Raw genomic sequence first — 24558 nt, forward strand, 5'->3', positions numbered from 1 at the left:
ATAAAATGTAAAATATTAATGTTCACACTATTTTTTGCAAATAACATTTTATTTGTAAATTGTCTATTACAACCATTTAGGTATTACAAATACAAAGTTAACAGGAGGTTGAAAAATTAGCATGTAAAACCCTCTGGCCAGTCTTAAAAAAACGCACTGTATACGTTATTCACGTTGAATTGAACATTTCAAGGTCAAATAATTTAGCAAACAGTGACATGCAGGTAAATACCGTTCACGATGGATTGAGGAGCATTGCTAAATTCTCATTATGTTGGTTAGCTGCATGTCACTATTTATAAAACATAATTACAGAGCCAAAAAATAAAATTATTTGACTTTGAAATGTTCAACTCCACGTGAATAACGTTTAGTTATTCTTGGTATGTAATTATTTTCAATATACAAATTCTTTTTCATAAAATCGAATTTCAATTATGCGTGAGCGAAAGTGCGTGAGCGAAAGTGCGTGAGCGAAAGTGCGTGAGCGAAAGTACGTGAGCGAAAGTGCGTGAGCGAAAGTGGTACCTTCACTCACTGGTAACCATGGATACAGACCCACTTTCTAGGGAGGTATCGAACAAATATAATTCTATGGCAAGTCTGATTCACTGTACAATTCCTGGGGCCACGAATTATTAACCTGGTCCTCAGTCTCGTGCACTCGAGCAGCTACGTTCGGTTCCAGCTGCCAAGAAGACTCACTCTCTCGCCTGTGCTAAAAATCACCCCCGAGTCAAGAACTCTAAGAGCATAAAGACTGAGAAACATATTTGGGTGGAGCAAATTGTTTTATTGTTAACTTAACACAAGTAGGGAACGACACAGCGTCCCGCTTGGCTTACCGACATTTAACGACAACAAAACAGAAATCATTAAAAAGTAACAAACAAAACTTAAAGCTAACCTAATTTGCTATTAACAAACTACGCGCGGATATCGGGGGGAGCCGGTCGAAATGGCATTTCACGGCCCGTTTCCTTAGGTCTACAAAGTAAAAATCCGATTCGCCCATGTGACGAAGTACTCGGTCTCGTCCGGCTTATCGTGAAGGAGAAGTTGAAGCGCCTCTTCAGATTCTGGTGCCTGCAGAGTTTCTTCGGTTCCGGTCTCTTGGAAAGAAAATTTGGAAGTTTCATTTTCCTTACTCGGAAAATGTTGCAGGTCAAAACCGCGTTGTTGGTATTCCATGGTCGTCGCAACTTTAGCATTTTTGATAGCTTTGTTGTCGGATCTCACCAGGAACCGATGATATTCCAAGTAAGGTCAGTCCCTCCAGATGTCCCAAACTAGAACGCCACTGTGGCACCTCTGACCTTTGGCACCGAAACTGACATTTGCGTGAGCGAAGACATGTTTTTAGTGATCCACTTCCTGGAACACCACGCCTAACAAGTTCATGCTGCCGGCATTGGTCTACAATACTCAGTCATATCGGGCTCGGACGGTGTAGCGAGGAGTACGTGGTGAAAGACCGTTCCATGACCCGGAATGGATTGTATACGGCGCAGCTACACGTCAACTTCTTCTGGTTAATTAACAGATGCTCCTTTCTCGATTAGTAATTCTGCTATTTTTTAATTTTCACTTTGAGCAGCCCAATGTAGCGGAGTTTCATTATCAGTTGTAACGGCGTTAACAAATGCTCCTTTCTCGATGAGTAGTTCTGCTGTTTTTGATTTTCCATGTTGAAGAGCCCAATGCAACGGAGTTTTATTATTAGTTGTAACGGCGTTGACAGATGCACCTTTCTCGATTAGTAATTCTGCTGTTTTTAAATTTCCATGTTGAGCAGCCCGGTGTAGCGGAGTAACATTAGAATTTGTAAGGACATTAACAGATGCTCCTTTCTCGATTAGTAATTCTGCAGTTTTTGAATTTTCACTTTGAGCAGCCCAATGTAGCGGAGTTTCATTATCAGTTGTAACGGCGTTAACAGATGCTCCTTTCTCGATTAGTAATTCTGCTGTTTTTAAATTTCCATATTGAGCAGCCCGGTGTAGCGGAGTTTCATTATCAGTTGTAACGGCGTTGACAAATGCACCTTTCTCGATTAGTAATTCTGCTGTTTTTAAATTTCCATATTGAGCAGCCCGGTGTAGCGGAGTTTCATTATCAGTTGTAACGGCGTTGACAAATGCACCTTTCTCGATTAGTAATTCTGCTGTTTTTGAATTTTCACTTTGAGCAGCCCAATGTAGCGAAGTTTCATTATGAGTTGCAAGGGCGTTAACGGATGCTCCTTTCTCGATTAGTAATTGTGCTGTTTTTGAATTTTCACTTTGAGCAGCCCAATGTAGCGGAGTTTCATTATCAGTTGTAACGGCGTTAACAGATGCTCCTTTCTCGATTAGTAATTCTGCTGTTTTTGAATTTTCACTTTGAGCAGCCCAATGTAGCGGAGTTTCATCATCAGCTGTAAGGGCGTTAACAGATGCTCCTTTCTCGATTAGTAATTCTGCAGTTTTTGAATTTCCACGATTAGCAGCCCGATGTAGCGGAGTTACATTAGAATTTGTAAGGACATTAACAGATGCTCCTTTCTCGATTAGTAATTCTGCAGTTTTTGAATTTTCACTTTGAGCAGCCCAATGTAGCGGAGTTTCATTATCAGTTGTAACGGCGTTAACAGATGCTCCTTTCTCGATTAGTAATTCTGCTGTTTTTAAATTTCCATATTGAGCAGCCCGGTGTAGCGGAGTTTCATTATCAGTTGTAACGGCGTTGACAAATGCACCTTTCTCGATTAGTAATTCTGCTGTTTTTGAATTTTCACTTTGAGCAGCCCAATGTAGCGAAGTTTCATTATGAGTTGCAAGGGCGTTAACGGATGCTCCTTTCTCGATTAGTAATTCTGCTGTTTTTGAATTTTCACTTTGAGCAGCCCAATGTAGCGGAGTTTCATTATCAGTTGTACCGGCGTTAACAGATGCTCCTTTCTCGATTAGTAATTCTGCTGTTTTTGAATTTTCACTTTGAGCAGCCCAATGTAGCGGAGTTTCATCATCAGCTGTAAGGGCGTTAACAGATGCTCCTTTCTCGATTAGTAATTCTGCAGTTTTTGAATTTCCACGATTAGCAGCCCGATGTAGCGGAGTTACATTAGAATTTGTAAGGACATTAACAGATGCTCCTTTCTCGATTAGTAATTCTGCTGTTTTTGAATTTCCACGATGAGCAGCCCGATGTAGCGGAGTAACATTAGAATTTGTAAGGACATTAACAGATGCTCCTTTCTCGATTAGTAATTCTGCAGTTTTTGAATTTTCACTTTGAGCAGCCCAGTGTAGCGGAGTTTCATTATCAGTTGTAACGGCGTTAACAGATGCTCCTTTCTCGATTAGTAATTCTGCTGTTTTTAAATTTCCATATTGAGCAGCCCGGTGTAGCGGAGTTTCATTATCAGTTGTAACGGCGTTGACAAATGCACCTTTCTCGATTAGTAATTCTGCTGTTTTTGAATTTTCACTTTGAGCAGCCCAATGTAGCGAAGTTTCATTATGAGTTGTAAGGGCGTTAACGGATGCTCCTTTCTCGATTAGTAATTCTGCTGTTTTTGAATTTTCACTTTGAGCAGCCCAATGTAGCGGAGTTTCATTATCAGTTGTAACGGCGTTAACAGATGCTCCTTTCTCGATTAGTAATTCTGCTGTTTTTGAATTTTCACTTTGAGCAGCCCAATGTAGCGGAGTTTCATCATCAGCTGTAAGGGCGTTAACAGATGCTCCTTTCTCGATTAGTAATTCTGCAGTTTTTGAATTTCCACGATTAGCAGCCCGATGTAGCGGAGTTACATTAGAATTTGTAAGGACATTAACAGATGCTCCTTTCTCGATTAGTAATTCTGCTGTTTTTGAATTTCCACGATGAGCAGCCCGATGTAGCGGAGTAACATTAGAATTTGTAAGGACATTAACAGATGCTCCTTTCTCGATTAGTAATTCTGCAGTTTTTGAATTTTCACTTTGAGCAGCCCAATGTAGCGGAGTTTCATTATCAGTTGTAACGGCGTTAACAGATGCTCCTTTCTCGATTAGTAATTCTGCTGTTTTTAAATTTCCATATTGAGCAGCCCGGTGTAGCGGAGTTTCATTATCAGTTGTAACGGCGTTGACAAATGCACCTTTCTCGATTAGTAATTCTGCTGTTTTTGAATTTTCACTTTGAGCAGCCCAATGTAGCGAAGTTTCATTATGAGTTGTAAGGGCGTTAACGGATGCTCCTTTCTCGATTAGTAATTCTGCTGTTTTTGAATTTTCACTTTGAGCAGCCCAATGTAGCGGAGTTTCATTATCAGTTGTAACGGCGTTGACTAATGCACCTTTCTCGATTAGTAATTCTGCTGTTTTTGAATTTTCACTTTGAGCAGCCCAATGTAGCGGAGTTTCATCATCAGCTGTAAGGGCGTTAACAGATGCTCCTTTCTCGATTAGTAATTCTCCAGTTTTTGAATTTCCACGATTAGCAGCCCGATGTAGCGGAGTTACATTAGAATTTGTAAGGACATTAACAGATGCTCCTTTCTCGATTAGTAATTCTGCAGTTTTTGAATTTTCACTTTGAGCAGCCCAATGTAGCAGAGTTTCATTATCAGTTGTAACGGCGTTAAGAGATGCTCCTTTCTCGATTAGTAATTCTGCTGTTTTTGAATTTTCACTTTGAGCAGCCCAATGTAGCGGAGTTTCATCATCAGCTGTAAGGGCGTTAACAGATGCTCCTTTCTCGATTAGTAATTCTGCAGTTTTTGAATTTCCATATTGAGCAGCCCGGTGTAGCGGAGTTTCATTATCAGTTGTAACGGCGTTGACAAATGCACCTTTCTCGATTAGTAATTCTGCTGTTTTTGAATTTTCACTTTGAGCAGCCCAATGTAGCGAAGTTTCATTATGAGTTGTAAGGGCGTTAACGGATGCTCCTTTCTCGATTAGTAATTCTGCTGTTTTTGAATTTTCACTTTGAGCAGCCCAATGTAGCGGAGTTTCATTATCAGTTGTAAGGGCGTTAACAGATGCTCCTTTCTCGATTAGTAATTCTGCTGTTTTTGAATTTCCACGATTAGCAGCCCGATGTAGCGGAGTTACATTAGAATTTGTAAGGACATTAACAGATGCTCCTTTCTCGATTAGTAATTCTGCAGTTTTTGAATTTTCACTTTGAGCAGCCCAATGTAGCGGAGTTTCATTATCAGTTGTAAGGGCGTTAACAGATGCTCCTTTCTCGATTAGTAATTCTGCAGTTTTTGAATTTTCACTTTGAGCAGCCCAATGTAGCGGAGTTTCATTATCAGTTGTAAGGGCGTTAACAGATGCTCCTTTCTCGATTAGTAATTCTGCTGTTTTTGAATTTCCACGATTAGCAGCCCGATGTAGCGGAGTTACATTAGAATTTGTAAGGACATTAACGGATGCTCCTTTCTCGATTAGTAATTCTGCTGTTTTTGAATTTTCACTTTGAGCAGCCCAATTTAGCGGAGTTTCATTATCAGTTGTAAGGGCGTTAACAGATGCTCCTTTCTCGATTAGTAATTCTGCAGTTTTTGAATTTTCACTTTGAGCAGCCCAATGTAGCGGAGTTTCATTATCAGTTGTAAGGGCGTTAACAGATGCTCCTTTCTCGATTAGTAATTCTGCAGTTTTTGAATTTTCACTTTGAGCAGCCCAATGTAGCGGAGTTTCATTATCAGTTGTAACGGCGTTAAGAGATGCTCCTTTCTCGATTAGTAATTCTGCTGTTTTTGAATTTTCACTTTGAGCAGCCCAATGTAGCGGAGTTTCATTATCAGTTGTAAGGGCGTTAACAGATGCTCCTTTCTCGATTAGTAATTCTGCAGTTTTTGAATTTTCACTTTGAGCAGCCCAATGTAGCGGAGTTTCATTATCAGTTGTAAGGGCGTTAACAGATGCTCCTTTCTCGATTAGTAATTCTGCTGTTTTTGATTTTCCATGTTGAAGAGCCCAATGCAACGGAGTTTCATTATTAGTTGTAACGGCGTTGACAGATGCTCCTTTCTCGATTAGTAATTCTGCAGTTTTTGAATTTTCACTTTGAGCAGCCCAATGTAGCGGAGTTTCATTATCAGTTGTAACGGCGTTAACAGATGCTCCTTTCTCGATGAGTAGTTCTGCTGTTTTTGATTTTCCATGTTGAAGAGCCCAATGCAACGGAGTTTCATTATTAGTTGTAACGGCGTTGACAGATGCTCCTTTCTCGATTAGTAATTCTGCTGTTTTTGAATTTCCACGATGAGCAGCCCGATGTAGCGGAGTTTCATTATCAGTTGTAAGGGCGTTAACGGATGCTCCTTTCTCGATTAGTAATTCTGCTGTTTTTGAATTTTCACTTTGAGCAGCCCGATGTAGCGGAGTTACATTAGAATTTGTAACGACATTAACAGATGCTCCTTTCTCGATGAGTAGTTCTGCTGTTTTTGATTTTCCATGTTGAAGAGCCCAATGCAACGGAGTTTCATTATTAGTTGTAACGGCGTTGACAGATGCACCTTTCTCGATTAGTAATTCTGCTGTTTTTGAATTTCCACGATGAGCAGCCCGATGTAGCGGAGTTACATTAGAATTTGTAAGGACATTAACAGATGCTCCTTTCTCGATTAGTAATTCTGCTGTTTTTGAATTTTCACTTTGAGCAGCCCAATGTAGCGGAGTTTCATTATCAGTTGTAAGGGCGTTAACAGATGCTCCTTTCTCGATTAGTAATTCTGCTGTTTTTGAATTTTCACATTGAAGAGCCCAATGCAACGGAGTTTCATTATTAGTTGTAACGGCGTTAACAGATGCTCCTTTCTCGATTAGTAATTCTGCTGTTTTTAAATTTCCATGTTGAGCAGCCCGGTGTAGCGGAGTTTCATTATCAGTTGTAAGGGCGTTAACAGATGCTCCTTTCTCGATTAGTAATTCTGCTGTTTTTGATTTTCCACGTTGAAGAGCCCAATGCAACGGAGTTTCATTATTAGTTGTAACGGCGTTGACAGATGCACCTTTCTCGATTAGTAATTCTGCTGTTTTTGAATTTTCACTTAGAGCAGCCCAATGTAGCGGAGTTTCATTATCAGTAGTAAGGGCGTTAACGGACGCTCCTTTCTCGATTAGTAATTCTGCTGTTTTTGAATTTTCACTTTGAGCAGCCCAGTGGAGCGGAGTTTGATTACCAGTTGTAAGGGCATTAACAGATGCTCCTTTCTCGATGAGTAATTCTGCTGTTTTTGAATTTTCCCATTGTACAGCCCGGTGCAACGGAGTTTCATTGTCAGTTGTAAGGGCGTTAACAGATGCTCCCTTCTCGATTAATAATTCGGTTATATCCACATTCCCCTTAAAAGCAGCAATGTGCAACGGAGTTTCCCGATTATTTGTGACGGCATCTACAATTCCTCCCTCGTCTATCAATAATTTGACTTTTTTCACATTCCCACTGTAAGCAGCCAAGTGTAACCGAAATTCGTTGTTATTTGTAAGGTCTTCATGAGATATTTCGTCTTGGGTTAAAATTCTACTGAAACGGTTAATGTTCAGTGGATATAAGTTGTGTATCAATAATTTGGCTGTTCGTACGTGATGATTTTCAAGAGCCAAAATTAATGGAGTTTTCTGATACTTTGTTTTACCATATATATATGCCCCCTTTTCGAGTAACATTTGGACCGCATATGTTTTTCCGGACTTTGCAGCTATGTGTAGGACTGTTTCTCCACGTTCATTTATGGAATTCACTTCAAAATTGTATGAATTTTTAAGAGTATCAATTACAAAGCGTAATGTTTCGTGTTCTTCGAAGTAACAATTTTTTATTGTGTGCTCAATGATGGTGAATTTGGTTCGTTTTGAATAATTGTTGCTTTTTGCGCTGTTTTCGAGTATTGCTGACAACAACTTTCTACATCCATGCGTCAAGCAGAAAAGCACACAGTTGTCATTATTGATATATTTTTTGATATACTGATGTAATTCCTCTTTTGGATATTCGCATCTTTTTAGGATCATTTCTACAGTAACAAAACTTTTATTTTCGAAAGCATATTCCAAGGCATTCAATTCGAACAATTTGTCGCAATCGGAGGAGTTAAATTTCACCATCCTTTTTAAAATACCGATGTTTGTCAAATAATCTATGGTTTCTATAGAGACAATGAAACATGACTTCGGATCTACAAATCTTGGTTCAAAGTACGTCGCTAGATGCAGCGGATTGCGGTCAGCTTTGTCGTGAACGTTTTTGTCATCAATATATTTCTCAATTTGATCCATATTTCGATAGATCACGGCCAAATGTAGAGGATTATCTTCGGCAAGTATGGCACTTAAAATCATCATCAAATTGTTGTGTCCGTCGGAAAACAGTTCTTCTCGTATGAGACGAGCTTTGTCGAAGTTGTTTGAGAAAAAGCGGGCAGCAAAATATTCCCCATAGGTTGGATGTTCGAAGACTGCTTTTCCTTCGTCGTTTACCTTCGTTACGATTCCCAAAGGGTCCTTGTTCGTTTTAATTTTATTTAAAAAACGTCCCGCTCGTCTCAGATCCATTTTTAGTTTTTGAAAAACTTCATCATCCAACACAGAATGCACAGCTAGGTGTTCGTATATTTCTAAAGTATCTTCCACATCTGCCCAGATTTGAGTTGGATTTTTGGACTCTTTATTTCGATTATGTTCGAATCTTCCACGAAAAAACAAATCATACATTTTTGTGAAAACAAATGTTTGTTCGGTCATGTTTTGATGTAGTTCTTTGTCGTCGAGGAAGTTTTGCGTTATGATGTAAAGCTGAAGAACTTTACCCAAAATTTGACAATTGTTGTCGATGTCAGAGTTGTTAAAAATTTTACCAATTATGTTTTCTATTTGTTCATGGTTATATTCTTTCATCAAGCGATTCTCTATGTAGAATTTCTGTTGCTCTTCCTCAATTTCCTCCATGTCCATCACTACTTTGCCGAAACGCTCTTCCAATTTCGTTTTTAGATTTTTTCGAGAAGAAATCCAAATGTGAAATCCCTTAGACGACAGTTCTTTGACGGAATCCAAAACGTTGTCGACGCAACTCTTTTCAACTTCGTCGAGACCGTCTAAAAAGAAATATACTTTTTTCTTCGACCGAAAAGCGTCTTTAATGTGCTTCGAAAAACTATTTTCGTTTTCTTCGATCAAATGGTTTAAAAGTTCATCGGCGTCGTGTTTTGTCTTAAAGAATTCATTATGTGTTTTGAGGTCGACTTCGATTGTCCAAAACGTGGAATCGCATTCCTTTTTCAAGTTCTTCAACATTGTCGTCTTGCCCATACCGGGATCGGCACATAAAATATTTACTGGTCTGGTTAAACTATGAATATGATTTTCTTCTATTGATATGACTAGAAAGTCTTTGTCTTCGGGAATTCTTAGATAGACCACATATTTATTGTTACTTTTTTCTGAAACATCTTGGAGTAATTGCTTCGAACATTCTTCATTCGTCGATATGATCGTTGGTTCATTTGAAATATGGGTCGTGTCCAAATAATCATGAACATCGACGACTTTAATGTTGCGCTTAAGAATTTCATTTTGTATCTTTCTCACTTTTCCGTCCAATTTGACAACGGCTAAATTGTTCTCAAAAAATTTACCATTCAGAAATTCATCGATTGTTTCAACTTTGAAAGAAATTTTTCTGTTTATATAAAATGGTGGTACACTCTCTGTTGCTTGTCCTATTAAAAATTGTCCCTTTAACATTTGAAGTATTTCTTTTGCTCCGACGTGTTCACAAATTTCTTCACACGAATCGATCAGTTCTTCTAGTGTCGTCTCTTTCCTGTCCTGCAATGACAGGCGACATGTCCGAGTGACCTCGCTGTACAATTCATCGTTGTTGCTCTGTAAGCCGCTCACATTTTCGAAAGTTCGAAATCTTGACAGTCTAGTCGATTGAATTTTTTCACCCACCAAGATAAATTTTATTTTGCTTCCTAGTTGATGTAGTTCCATGATTTTGTAAATCAACTCTTTTGAAGTTTCATTGAAATTGACGATGATTGGTTTTTCGAAAGCATACTGCAATACCTTCAGTTTAATTTCATTTTTTAATACTGTTACAGATTTGTCAATTATTTTCATTTCTTTGGCTAGACGCATTATGCCTTCATCAGCTGATGCCTTGGGTTCAATTTTGTACAGTTCTTTATAGCTCTTAAACATTTCCTCAGTTCCTTCTTCCGGATTAAAATCATCTGTTAAATTTTCCTTAAATTGTTCGAAAGAATCATTTACCAAAGTCACGTCGAATTCTTTAATTACTTTTTCAAACAATTTTAATTTCTCATTTTGGCCAACGGGGAAATAACGATTTGATATAATGAATGGTGACAGAAAAATGTCGACAAGATGAACATTCACCGTTGTTTTATCAATAACCTTATTTGTGAATCTATCTTGATGCCATTTTCTGAACAAATCCAGATATTTCGGAACTATATCTTTGGTATTCAATATCTCGATCGTGTCTAGTTCAATATCTTTAAAATTTTTCTGACAAACGAAAAGTCTAAATCGTGAAAAAAATATTTCGTAGTCTGATTTGTTTATTTTCTCATCTTGAGGAGTTTTATCGTTGACTTCAAATCTGTACACGTTCCCTCCACCGGAACTCGTATTAAAAATATTAAAAAACATATTTTCATCGCAACAGTCGTCTTGGATCATCGTAAAATTCTTCACTTCTGCTGACCGTTTGGGGTCGAATTTGGCGTTCGTGTAGAGAATAAATTGACGTCGTTTGCTCACGTCGCTCAAACCTTTAAATGATTCACAATATTTCTTCAAACTGAAATCGCCCTTTTCCGTTTCGAAAGTTCCAGGTGACAAATGCTTGTTTTTGGCATCCTTATGTTTCAGTTGTATCGCAAAAGAAACTTGTGTTTTGTTTCTTGTAACGTCAATTACGACGTCGTCCATGTTTCCCATATCCGGGACGTTACTTTGAATGTGGAAATCTTCAATACTTTCTTCTATGTTGAGTTTTAATGCGAAGTATGCAGGAATGAGTACTTCGTATTCGTTTCCGACACCAGGTGTATTCTACAAGAGAGAATTTTTTAACTTCCGATGGGTAAATATTCTCGATATTTAAAAAAGCAGTAATCAAGGTTTAAAAATGAATTTTCAAAATTGTAATTAACTCCAAAATGTCGAAGTAGAAAAGTGACGTTTTTCGTTAAAATTGTAAACTGTAAAGATTGTGTTGAAACGATACAATCTAAACTAAATTTAATTCAAGCAAAATTGTGGGAATGTGATAAAAAATAACAAGATTTAGGCACGTGACATATACCTACTCGTAATTGTGTACCAAATAACGTAAACCGACTTATCGCGGAATCAGGCGATTCAAAATCAAAGAAATTCGTTTTCGAGAGGATTTCCCTTGCCATTCAACGTAGAAACGCTGCAAGCATTCGGGGCACTTTTTCAGATTCCGCAATATTATCGAAAATTTTTGTATTATAAAACAAAAATGTAAGTGCTTATTCATAAGGCATAAGAAATTCATGATACATGCAGTGGATATACTATTAATTTTTACGTAACTTATGAGAAATGACCTCAGTGAACATTATTGTTGTGTACAAAAAGGCATGAAGAATCATATTCGAGTTATATGGACAAATAAATTATTTTCCAATTGCCCAAATTTACAAATTATTCTTAGTGCTTATTCACAATGGACATAAGCTTGACATAAGGCATAAGAACTTCATGATACATGCAGTGTATATGCTATTAATTATTACGTAACTTATGAGAAGTGACCTCAGTAAACATTATTGTTGTGTACAAAAAGGCGTGGAGAATCATATTCGACTTATATGGACACATAAATTATTTTCCAATTGCCCAAATTTACAATTATTCTTAGGTATTTCTTATGTATTTCTTATGTCTTATGTCCATTGTGAATAAGCACTTACGTATCTCTTATGTATTTCTTATGTCTTATGTCCATTGTGAATAAGCACTTATGTAATTATGTTATTAATATAAAGTTATCCTTTCATATGAATTTAATTGAAAATAATTTACATTATTTAAATATGAGTATTTTAAATTTTAATGAATTTAAAAATAGTATTAGACTGTTGCAACTCCAAATTTCTAGGTGAAAACAACGTACATTTAGTGAAAGATTCTTACCCGAGATGCCATTATTGAACAAAATTAAAATAGTTCGTCCAGGGAACAATTAATTCGATTACGAGAAACGAATTCAGTTTAATTTTGGGTCTTGTGGTTCACTGAAACGAAATTAAAAATTAGCACAAAATACTTAATTATGTCGTTGTTGCTTTCATGAAAAATAATATGTATATACTTTATCGTATCATTAACGATTATGATCATTTTATGATTTATCGATAATTATGAAGTCCATAATATTCGAATAACTCAGCTTCCTTAGTTACTTATAATACGTTAGTTAGTCATAATAATACATTAGTTACCCGCTCATAAAACGTTAGATACAATGATACGATAAAACTTGAAATATAACTCGAATATTATGGGATTTAAACAACGCTTGGACGTTGTGCAGGTGACGAGGCGATCTGGCAACGTCCTCGCATATTATAAATCCCATAATCTTCTCGTTATACCGAGCGATCATTTAAAAAATAAATCGAGTTTGCTTTGGAGCCTATGCTATAGCATGGGTTGCCATAGGTAACACGCCGACTCGATTTATTTTTTAATTGATCGCACCGTATTAATAGCTATAATAATAACTAATTTACAAAATATAAACATTCAAACCAGAGTTCTCTTTACAAAATTTTGTAAACATCACCCCAAATCTGCTATTGAAAGATTTAATTTACCACGCGAAAATGGTGGTAGGGATTTTTCAAATCTAGAAATTCTACAACACAATCAAATTGCTTCACTAAAAAATTATTTTCTCAATAGAACTCTTGATAACACTTTTTTTAATGCTTTGGTTTCAGCGGATAAAGTTTACACACCTTTAAATTTAAGTGATAATATAATTTCAGATATTGTTGAGCCAAATATACCTGACACTATAGCAAATATAAAACAGAAGTCTTTACATGGGAGATATTTTAAAGAACTGGAACAACCAGAAATTAATATTCAGGCTTCTCATGCATGGCTTAAGAAATCAAATATTCACCCTGAGACGGAGGGTTTTATATTTGCAATAAAAGATCGTGTTATAAATACAAGAAATTATAAAAAACACATGCCGTTTACAATCGATAATTGATAAATGTAGGATTTGCGGAACTGAAGGGGAAACAATTGCACCGTTTTGGCTCAAAGCGAATATAAGAAACGTCATGATATATTCGCTAAAATTATACACATGAATTTAGCTTATCCTTAAAAAAGATTTGCACTTTTTTCTCTATCGTGTGTCTGTTGTGCATGAAGTTACTCCTTGACAATAAGAGCCCCCACAACGGACAACAACTTCTTTAGATAATATTGATTGATCGATGATCGATGATCGTTGGATCATGGATCGATTTACAAAACAAGCGACGTGCGTTTTTGCTTAACATCAACATAGGTACTTCCTGTGGAAAGGAAATTACTACGAACAGAAGGAAGGAGCAGCAATGAGATCCCCACTATCTCCTGTCATAGGCAACTTATTCATGGAAACTTTCGAACAAGATGCCCTTGAGTTAGCTCCACTTAAGCCGAAACTTTGGAAACGGTACGTGGATCACACATTTGTTGTATGGCCACATGGACGTGAATCATTAGATCAATTCTTGAACCACCTAAACAGCCTGCATTCATCCATAAAATTCACGATGGAAATAGAAGAGAACAACCAGATACCTTTTTTGGATGTGTTGGTGACACGGGACAAAGACCAGCTTCGTCACACAGTTTATAGAAAGAAAACACATTCTGACAGATACCTCAATGCGCAATCTCACCATAACCCACAACAGAAAAGAGCCTTGATGAAAACTTTATTCCATCGCGCTGAAACCATCTGTGATTAAGACAGTAAAGAACGGGAATTGAAACATATTAAGTGGGCGCTGAAATGCAATGGTTTCTCGGACAGAGACATTCGATTTGCAAGAAAAGTTAGACAACACACCGAACAACAAGGTTACCAGAAATTTGCTTGCCTCCCATATGTACAAGGAGTAACGGACCGTATTAGAAAAATTTTGGGGAAGAGAAACATTGGAACCAGGTTTACCACGGAAAAGAAAATCTCTCAGATCCTTCCAACACCTAAGGATAAACTCCCCCTGTTCCAATCTGAAGGGATTTACAAAGTAGAATGCCTTTGCGGGAAATGCTACACAGGACAAACAGGACGTTCAATAGAATGTCGATTAAAAGAACATAGTAGAGCCATCAAGCAGTATGACAAGGAGAAATCAGCATTGGCGGAACACAAATTCGAAGATGGAGACCACACGTTTGACCTTGGAAAAACAGTAGTTCTGGCTAAAACAACTAAATACCATCAAAGATTAATAAGGGAAGCAATCGAGATTAGAAAAAATCCAAATAATTTCAACAGAGACCAAGGTGTTGAGCTTTCTAGCACGTGGAATTCTGTTATTCGACCATGTACGTATTTTTGCCGCTTTCATGTGAACTGTCACTTTTGTCGCTGTCACTGTCATTTTTTAGGTGAAAAGTGCGTTGATGGGATGTTTATTTATTAAATTAACGATTGAATCCAGAAATATTGAGTTGTTTTGCAATCAATTTTAAAAATATTGAGTTGTTTTGCACCCAATTTAACTCCCATGTGTGAACCGTGTGTACTCACTCATTCACATTTTTTATGTGCGGCGGCAACCATAAATTTTACATTCAGCTTTCACACCTACTTCGACTACAATCATTTAAAATAACCCTGTATAATATTTGGAGATTTTCAAATGTTCCAAAGAAATTTTCGACTAATAATAAACTTCTTAATTATGCCACGTATAATTCAATTAATTTCAAGCGTCCCTCTTAAAATCCGACTGTTTCATATCATAATATGTAAAAAAAAAACATCATATTAAAGAATTATTTATTAACATCGAAAGTATCTATATACCATTCACGATTATTTCAAATTCGGACTATCTATGAAAATCTGACATTTTAGTTGGCAGTATTGTGATTTGTCATGATAAATCTATTTTAGGTTATAATTCAACGGAACACTGCTCCCAGGTTGTTACATTTTTTACATAATTGAACGCATTAGGAACAATGATCGTAAAATTGTAATTGAAATGAAACATACATATTTGTAGGGCAGTCCTGGGTAAATTATTATTAACTAAACTACTTATTAACTGACAACAATGCGAATATTTAAAAACGAAACGTCATATGACAGGACCTGACGCCAATCTAACAAAAAAATATCATGGCCTGCTGCGTGTTTAAAATAATCGTGAACGGCATATACATCTACATCAGAAAATATAAAAATGGAAGAATATTTGTTTTACTTTATATAAATTTTTAAATTTTTTTTAAGAGAGGTAAATATAATTATGCATGTTCGTTTGATAAAAATACATAAATTAATCGCAGCTACTGCAAGATGGGTTAAAATGTTTCAAGTTTTAGATTACAACAATGGGTTAAGCGAAATAAAAAATATATTACCTCAGTCCTGATGTTTGAAGAAAATTGAAAGCACCCAATCCAGGCAGGGCACCAACAAACAGTGACAGACCCCTAGCTAGCTAGTTTATTTTATCCTTGAAAAAATATTTATCTCGGTTATCGAAAATATGTAATTCTCAGCTTATCCATATCAAACTGTTCCAAGAAATTGGCTAATTCAGTTTTTCCTTATATCATGTTCTCACATTAATACTAGAAGTATTTAAGTAGGTACAGTATGTTTGAAAAAATTTCTGGTCAAGTAGGTTCTGAACAACAAAAGCATTAAAAACGTATGGCGTAACTTGAATAATCCAAGCGTAAATGTGTTTATCACAAAAATTGTCATAAAATGACAATTTCAAGAAAAGCTTGAGAACGGTTATTTTCTTACGATTCTACGAGAATTTGCGTTGCCGGAACCTTTAATATTGCCGCCAGGAACGGTCTTCGACCTTCGTGTAACAGGTTAAAGGGGTTAAAGTTAGGTTATAAATCCAGATCCACAAAAACAAATAAATCCGCGCAATATGTGTAAACAAGTAATGTAATAATAAATAATAGAGTGCCGTGACAACTGTCTAAATGTCAATAAATTCGCTCTCTAATAAAAACGCGCCAAATGTTGTTGCAAGTGCTTCCCTGCAATCCAATGGTGCTACAGAAGTTAGAAAACGCAAAAAATGGACTATGGAAATGAATATTTTCATTATACGGGAATATTTTCGGATCACGAAACTACAGGATGTTGTGAGTACTTACAGGCTTGATTTATTTAAAGCGTTCCAAAGTAAGTACCCCCAGTTTCCTGTGACTATTCAAAATTTAGCTGACTAGAGGAGAGCCATTATGAAGAAAAACTATATCCCTTCGGCAATTTTAGAAAAGATCAAAAATGATGTAAAGTTAGAATTGTCAATTAATTATTCTGACAATAATGAAGTTTCTAATAATTTAGTTGAAAATTCTGTTGAACCGCAAAGTTTACAAAGTTTACCAAATCATAATGACTCTTTCTGTTATCAAAATAATTCAACACCAAACAACACGATACAAAACGACATAAATAATTTAGACTTGAGTTATAATGATATACATGTTATTAATCAAAATTTTTATTACCATCAAAATTTTAAAGAACAAATTGAAGATGACTTTAATAAACAACAATTAACAATACTATGGTCTTTGACAAGTTGACACTGATGATTCAGTCCGCTGCGACAGTTGCCTGAGAGATAATTGGGGTTCGTCTTCCATTTGACGTTTGACAGTCTCAATATTTTCAGGCGCGGATACAGGGGGGGGGGCAATGGGTGCAATTGCCCCCCCCCTGAGTAAAACGAAATCGAATGTACGAGTACTTTATTTTGACCAATTTCAATATTTTGAAATCATCATAAACACATCATTTGTTTACAAGTCATTTTACTACAAGACAATTGAATAACTGTCCACTTTTTTCCGTCTTTGCTCATGTCGAAGTCAGGTCTAGATATTTCATGGATTTATAGACTTGTTTTGTCAAACAAACCTTTACGAATTTCGAGAAAGGGTTGGACCGAGTTATATTTTTTATGACCCTTTTGTCACCACGGGTTGCCTGAGGGCATAATCTGAAGTATTATCTGTATTTCTCTATTTCATAATTATTGGGTCCTTTCAGTATTTTAAAGCCGGACCAAATTACTCGAATGCGAAAGCGAATGTAGCACAGCACAGTGAAAAGTAGTGTGTATTTTCAAAATGGTTGGTGCCATTATTCCTGGAGTCGAAGAAGTGACCCATCACTGCCCAGCTGACAAACCCAGCCGTCTTATCCCGTTAATTACCCCGTTTTCTTTGTGTTCCGTTTAAAATACGTCCTGTCGAGGGTGTGAAAGAGTATTGCGTTTATTTATGTATTACTTATTATCTACATGTTACGGACTTTTCGTTTCCTATACCTATGTTTTTATTTCATATTTTTTTTCGAATCATATAAATACACTGACCGGCACAAAAAACGACTCACTTTGAATTTTAAGTAATTCATTGTCTTGAGAATTTTTTTTAGTATCATGTTGTATTGATAAGTGCTATTTAAGTTATTCTTTGCCAAAGAATATCCGACAAACAAAACTTTAAACACAGGAAATAAAATTTTGATGAAAAATGATAAAAGCTATTTAGAAAAAAAAAATATGTTATGAAAAATTGTTAAAATTTGAACAGTATTTTGAATTAGTATCTCGTATTGTCAAATTAAATCCTTTAACACGTAAAACAACCGACAAAAACAACATGGAAGTAGCGCAAACTTTTCAATAATTTATTTAAACAAAACAATTCGGTTGCCATGGTGACCAAAGCTCTCCCGATCATTGAAAATATGTATCCCAATTTAACCATTATAAAAAAAATATAAGGACAAATATAATTTCAAGATTATTTATTAAAAAATCATAATGAGTCGCTTTTTGTGCTGGTCAATGTAGCTGAACATTCAAATGCAAGTATTATTGTATGAATGACAAATTGATGTTTTATACATTTTTTTCGTTTAGAACAAATTTTCTGGTAGATGGGCAAAATCGGAGAAAAATTGCCCCCCCCTAAGTAAAATTCTGTATCCGCGCCTGAATATTTTCCTCAGTACAAACTTTAGGTCGACTACTTCCGCTGAACACTGCCACTTTCTCGAAATGTCTGAAGTGTGTGATCATTGCGAAAATAAGGTTCAATCATGAATATCTGCTGTTCAGGAGTGAAAACCATTTTCATAGATAAAATTTTGCGAACAAAATTTTTGTGGGGATTAATGACGTTTTTGACCGTTCAATTATTATTTGACAAGCTAAGCCATACGTTTTTAATGCTTATGTTTTTCAGAACCTACTTGACCAGAAATTTTTTGAAAGATACGGTATAATTTAACATTTAAAACTTCACAAAATGAGTACAATTAAGTATGGATTTTTTAATCACTTCAAAATATATATTTTTTTAATAAGGTGTTATACATGAGATAAGAGTCCTATTTATTACTTTTAAAACGATATCTGACTTAAGCATGTAACTCTTACAAGTCTTTTCGCGATCGGGAATTTTTTGACCACTTTCTGAATTATAAAACCCAAAAACAAGTAGTAGTTAGTTGTATGTATATTTAATACCTATACAGGTTTATAAATTATCCGATTTTCGACATTTCCCACTAACTCAATAAAATAAAAATATAATAACTAAAACTAACTAACTAAATAAAACAATAATTCAAAACAATAACAAAATTAGCAGCTTTCCAAATACAATTATCCCTCCCCACATATTGTCCCTCTTTCGCATTCATTCAACAAATGCTCTATCGTCTCCTTTTTTTCTCCACACATCCTGCACACTCTAGTCCTATCCTCATTCCAATATTTATTCTCTCTCTCCTCATTTCCACACCTAAACCAAAAACAAGTAGTAGAAAATTTAAGAAACCGAGAATTCTAAAAGAATTTTGGTTAACCTGTTTTCAAATTTTACAAAACTTGAATGATACGATCATAAAAAACTTTACAAAACACCCATTATTTGGTATCGAACAAAACTAAACAAAGATGCGACGATAACGCAGAGAAAGTGAATCTAAATATGGCTCCACACACACACACACACACACACACACAATATATTACGTTACTGTCTCACTCTTAGAAACGAGGCGGAGCCTCTACGACAGTTGATTACGCAAGGACCGCGTGGTGTCCACGTGATCACTACATAGTTCAGGTGAACACAATATAGTTTTTAAACTTTAACCAGTATTTCTTATCAACAGATGTCAGACTGGACACTTCACTTTTCGAAATGTATCGTTTATTCTTGTAGAGTTGGAAATTTGTGCTCATGTTTATCTTTTGGCACTTGCTACACACTTCGCACTTTAATTCGTGACGTCGCTAAAAATTCCTCCTGATTGGCCCTCCTTGTGTCGCTCAGCACATCACAGGTGCTCCCCATTCCGGTTTATTAAAATGGAAAGTCGGATATTAATTTCGTCGAATGTAATAAATTCGTCTTGTAATAAATACCTATATAAAGTCGGAAAGTTCTCCTGGAGAATGTTTAAGTAAATCGGAAAAATCAAATGTAGAGGAAAAGTTCGTCGGCTGCTGATATAATTTTCATTAGAGAGTATCCGCGGCAACAATTGTAAGTTTCCGAGATGAGAGTTGATCAAAACTTTTAATTGCCTACTAGTGGAGTAACGTTAGATTTTTATTTCGGAACCGGTAGCAAGAGCTCGGATTTGAACGAGATTTTTTTGTGTTATAAATAAAATATATTAAAACATTTATAGGTTAAAAATTGCCGCTCATTGTTTATTTAATTAATTTATTGATTATTTATAATAACTGAAATTTTCCAGTTAGAAATCGTTATTTTCACAAGAAAAATACCAGAGGACAATGTATGATTACTATTTTCTACTTATTATTTATTCTACCCATTGTACCGGGTGATCAAGAAGGACTGTTTAAGTTGGCAATACAATTAAGAACATTTTTTTATTCGGCTATTTACAACACTGCAACCGGATATGTTTTGTGGGTTTATTTGACAGATATCTGACGTAGCATTAATAACGACAAAATGGTAGGTTATGACAGTAAAAATTAACGCCAAAAAGAAATCAAAGTTGGAATTCGGAATAATAATCTAAAAATTAACTAAAGGAAATTCTCGAAGTGCTCCCCATTTTGCTCTAAACATAAATTAACTCTTCTCTCGAACGATTCACCAGCATGTTTAATTCAATTTGAAATGTCAAATTAGACTTGTCACTGATGCGGCTGTCAGTGTGAAGCCGTCAACAACCGGAAGTTACTCCAGTTGTACCATTTAAAAATAAAATTCAGCATTACCAACTTAAACAGTCATTCTTGATCACCCCGTAGAATGACCTTGGGAAGAGTATCTTGTTATACTGAAACTTGTTTGGAATGAATTGAGGGATTTTCATTTTCAAACCAATGTCTTTTTTTTTTTCAAATTTTAGTTATTGGCACTACTTGCTGCAGGAATGACATTTGCATCTGTCTGTAAATTTGTGTGGCAAAAACTGCCAAAGTCAGGATAATACAGCGATACAAAGACACAGCGTTTTGGCAAAAACAGCCAATGTCAAAGTGAATAATATCAAAAACAACCAATGTCACGTTATCTTGGCAGTTTTTGTTTAATTACAATATTATATTGTTTAACAATAATATTCTGCAAATGTAAATCTGGCTGCCGAGGAAGTTGTGGATGTGGGAAAATAGGACTTTTCTGCACGCGAGCTTGTGGGAACTGTACTGGGTGAGTCAAGTTTTACCGCCCGAGTGAAAACACCCACTTCTAATCGATTTAAAATTCTCAAAAAATTCAGGAATGATTGTGTCTCGCTGTAGAACATTCTGTAAAAATTTCAAATTTTTTAATGAAACAGGTAAATATTTCGTTTTACTTCAATAACCGCTACATAAATTTACATAATTTTTTACTGGGAGTCCTTTCAAACATTAAGGTATCATTGAAATCATGAAGACGTAAAAATATACAAGAAATGCTGAAAGTAAAAATTTACAAATTTATTACGAGTAGATATACCGTGAGATCATTTAAATTTATAATAATTAGAGCAGGCTATGACTTTAAAATTATATTGGCAACACCATTGACACTTTGATTTGAATTGTCAAAGTGACGTTTCAAAATTCAATAGAAGTTATGAAACGGTGAGTTAACAGTTGTATCCAAGCCGGATGTTCGATACAACTGTTAACTGGCAGTTGGATATTTTTTGTTGAATTTTGAAGCGTCACTTTGACAAACCAAATCAAGATGTCAGCGATGTTGCCAATATAATTTTCAAGTCATAAATTTAAATGATCTCACAGTACATATAATAAAAATTAAATGTTTTCCCCGGTTTCATCCTCTTCTATCTCATTTTCATCTAAAATCGTTGGTGGGCAATTGCTACAGGTTTCCCCAAAAGCTGGTTTTTAAGCAGGGTAAAACAGAAAAGCAATATTGTTTTGATTTTTTAGAATTAAAAAAAAAGTTTAATAAACAATCAAAAACCATAACAGTTAACAATTCGTAGATACTCTTATAATAATTGCTCAAAATGACCTCCACCAATTTGAATACAAAGGCGTGCTCGTCTTATTAAGCTTGCTTGGTCGCCTTGAATCATTTGAGGTGTAATTGTTGCCAAAGCTTCATGCAGTCTATCATCCAGTTGTTCTAAAGAGTTCACCGGTTCAAGATAAACATAGTTTTTCATGTGACCCCACAAAAAATAGTCTAAAGGTGTGTGAGGTCAGGCGACCTAGCCGGCCAATGTATTGGCCCGCCACGTCCTATCCAAGAATCAGGATCAAGGACTTGCTGAGCTTGAGTTGTATAATGCCCTGGAGCACCATCGTGTTGAAACCAGGGATGTGCCAAGAATTGCATTGGCACATCGTCTAGAAGATCAGGCAATTCATCATTAAGAAAATTGGCATAGACTTTACCATTTAATCTTGGAGGAAATTCAAATGGACTAACCTGAAACTCTACAGTCGATATTTTATCTGATAATCGTTTGTTTATCAACACTTGCCAATGAATCTTCTAAAATCCCAGCCCACAGATTAATGCTAAACCGATGTTGAAATGCATTAACATGAATTGCATGATGTGGAATTTCGTCTACCCATACATGATAATTATGAATGTTAAATGTTCCGTTTCTTGAGAAAAAACATTCATTCGTAAATAAAATACTTCTTACAAAGTTGGGATTTGCTTCATGTTGTTGCAGTAACCACTCACAGAACTCCACTCTGAGAGGAAGATCTTCAGGCAAGAGATTCTGTACACGCGTATGATGATAAGCGTGTTGTCGATTATCCTTTAGAATCCGCTGTGTTGTGCTTTTTGAAATGTCAAACATACGTGCGACGCTTCTAATACTTAACGTTCCGTCTTCCTCAAAAGTCTGAAGAACAGCCTCTTCATTTTATGGAGTGCGAGCCTCTCGTGTAACACCACCATCTCCTTTAGTTTGAGGTACTAAATTCCCCGTATTCCTAGCGCGATTCACCAAACGCAAAAATACATTTACAGGAAAACGTGCAGCGTAAGCTTCTACGGCTGCGTAAGCACTTTCACCACATGCTCCATAAACTATGAGCATATCATAGTAGGTACTCTGCACCGGTAAACATTTTCAAAACTGTTCACTTTTGGATTTTATGAAAAAATATTACTGTCAAAATGACGTTAAGAAATGTCACAATGTAATTTATTATACGATTACAGCGGACCAAATAATTCAAAGAATTTTATCGTATTATGAAAATCCATGGAAATGAAACAAAGTAATGAGCTTACCTAATAAAGCAATTAACAAAGGTCTTATGATTGGTCAGCGAAAATCGTTTACAGTATAGATACTATAGGACCCTCGACATTTTTTCTTTCAATTTTAGTCTTGATTTTCACTCCAGAATACGCTATTAAAATATCATATGGCAGTTCTGGGACACCCAGTATGTATAAATTCAAAAAGTATTGTCAGAATAGTTTATTTCACCTTTTTAACCACCAAAATAAATCCAAATCAAGTTTTCGGTTTTTTTTTTTTGTTTTCTAGTGTGCCGTTATGAGCGTCAATTTTTAACCTATAAAGGTTTTAGTATGTTGTATTCATGACCTAAAAAAAAAATGATGACAATCGGACCTCTTGCTACCGGTTCCGAAATAACGCCGTATTTTTGTCTATCGTTACTCCACTATACACTTAAACCGCTCGCTGGATCCGACTGGCGACGGAAAATCCGCCCCGATTGTGTTTCGGGTTTATAATAATTGATGGCGAAGTTGGGCGGAAATTTCCCGCCCGAAGACGCTCCAACCTCCTTTTCCAGATTGCTCCACGAAATACATAGTTATTTACGAACCAAGTGCGGGACGACGATGTTCCTGCATGAGCGCATTTTTTAAAGCACGAGCGACGAAGGAGCGAGTGCCTTTAATTAATGCGCGAATGAACGGAAGATGTCTTCACGGAAGTGGTTCGTACAATAGTTTTTGTACGAAAATTAAATTAAATTTTTTTGTTTTAACATTAACATTAAACATAAACGAATATAAAACCAAGTAGGCAGTGATCTTTGGTTATTGGAAACAATTGCTTCACTTGATATTTAAATTTTTGCAATAATTTGTGAATTTTGTAGGAACAATTTTCAACGATTATAAATCTTTCCGTTGAAGTTATATTTTATGAACTAAATTTTATTATTATCAAGACAGATTTTTTTTTGAATGCCTCAAAGGGCCAGTGTTTTTTGCAATTTTTACATTCGAGTCGACCGGGAAGCACTCGTTTCGGAGCGAGCGTTGGATGTTGGAAGCGTTGCTTTCAAGGCTATGAGTACAAAAAATCCTTTTAAAGCGTCTTTTCAAACGCGAGAAAAAGCCTCGAAGGCGACAATAAAACGGCGAAAACACCACTGTTGGATACACATGATTGTTTTCCACTCTTGAATAATAAACGCGCAACACGTATCCGTTTAGGGCTTGGGGATAAACACTGACTTCCCTGTTTGCTTCCGGAAAACTTGCCACTTTTTGCTAATAGCGACGCGGCACGCTCGGTCCTGCTGACAATTCCGAGTTCCTGAAGGACGCCTAATTCGTTATGTGAGACAAAGTTGCCGAATTACGGCGAAGTTGGGGCCTGGAGGGAGTCCCTTTATTGAATATCGATTTGTTTGAGTTGTCTGCATTGTGACATGTCACTAAACTTATAATTCGGATAAGCTGACTAGGTTATTTCTTGCAGTGTTAACACTCCACAAACCACTCGTACTACCAACAAGGTAAATGT

General features: G+C 36.1%; 3 protein-coding genes across 3 annotated transcripts in view; 1 reads left to right on the forward strand and 2 right to left on the reverse strand.

The window, feature by feature from the left end:
• Positions 1-24558, reverse strand: part of LOC138136848 (acyl-coenzyme A thioesterase 13-like) — a 45000-nt gene that overhangs the window by 16052 nt on the left and 4390 nt on the right. The window lies entirely within an intron of this gene.
• Positions 1-24558, forward strand: part of LOC138136846 (E3 ubiquitin-protein ligase RNF126-like) — a 209027-nt gene that overhangs the window by 7866 nt on the left and 176603 nt on the right. The window lies entirely within an intron of this gene.
• On the reverse strand, positions 1578-15743 carry LOC138136986 (uncharacterized). Its single transcript, XM_069056290.1, has 3 exons — positions 15660-15743; positions 12183-12283; positions 1578-11069 (listed from the first exon to the last, which is right to left on the reverse strand). Exons 2-3 carry the CDS (start codon positions 12192-12194, stop codon positions 1578-1580), a joined length of 9504 nt encoding a protein of 3167 aa, XP_068912391.1. The 5' UTR covers positions 12195-12283; positions 15660-15743.

This window comes from Tenebrio molitor, chromosome 8, assembly GCF_963966145.1.
Source record: "Tenebrio molitor chromosome 8, icTenMoli1.1, whole genome shotgun sequence".
NCBI classification, from domain to species: Eukaryota; Metazoa; Arthropoda; class Insecta; order Coleoptera; family Tenebrionidae; genus Tenebrio; species Tenebrio molitor.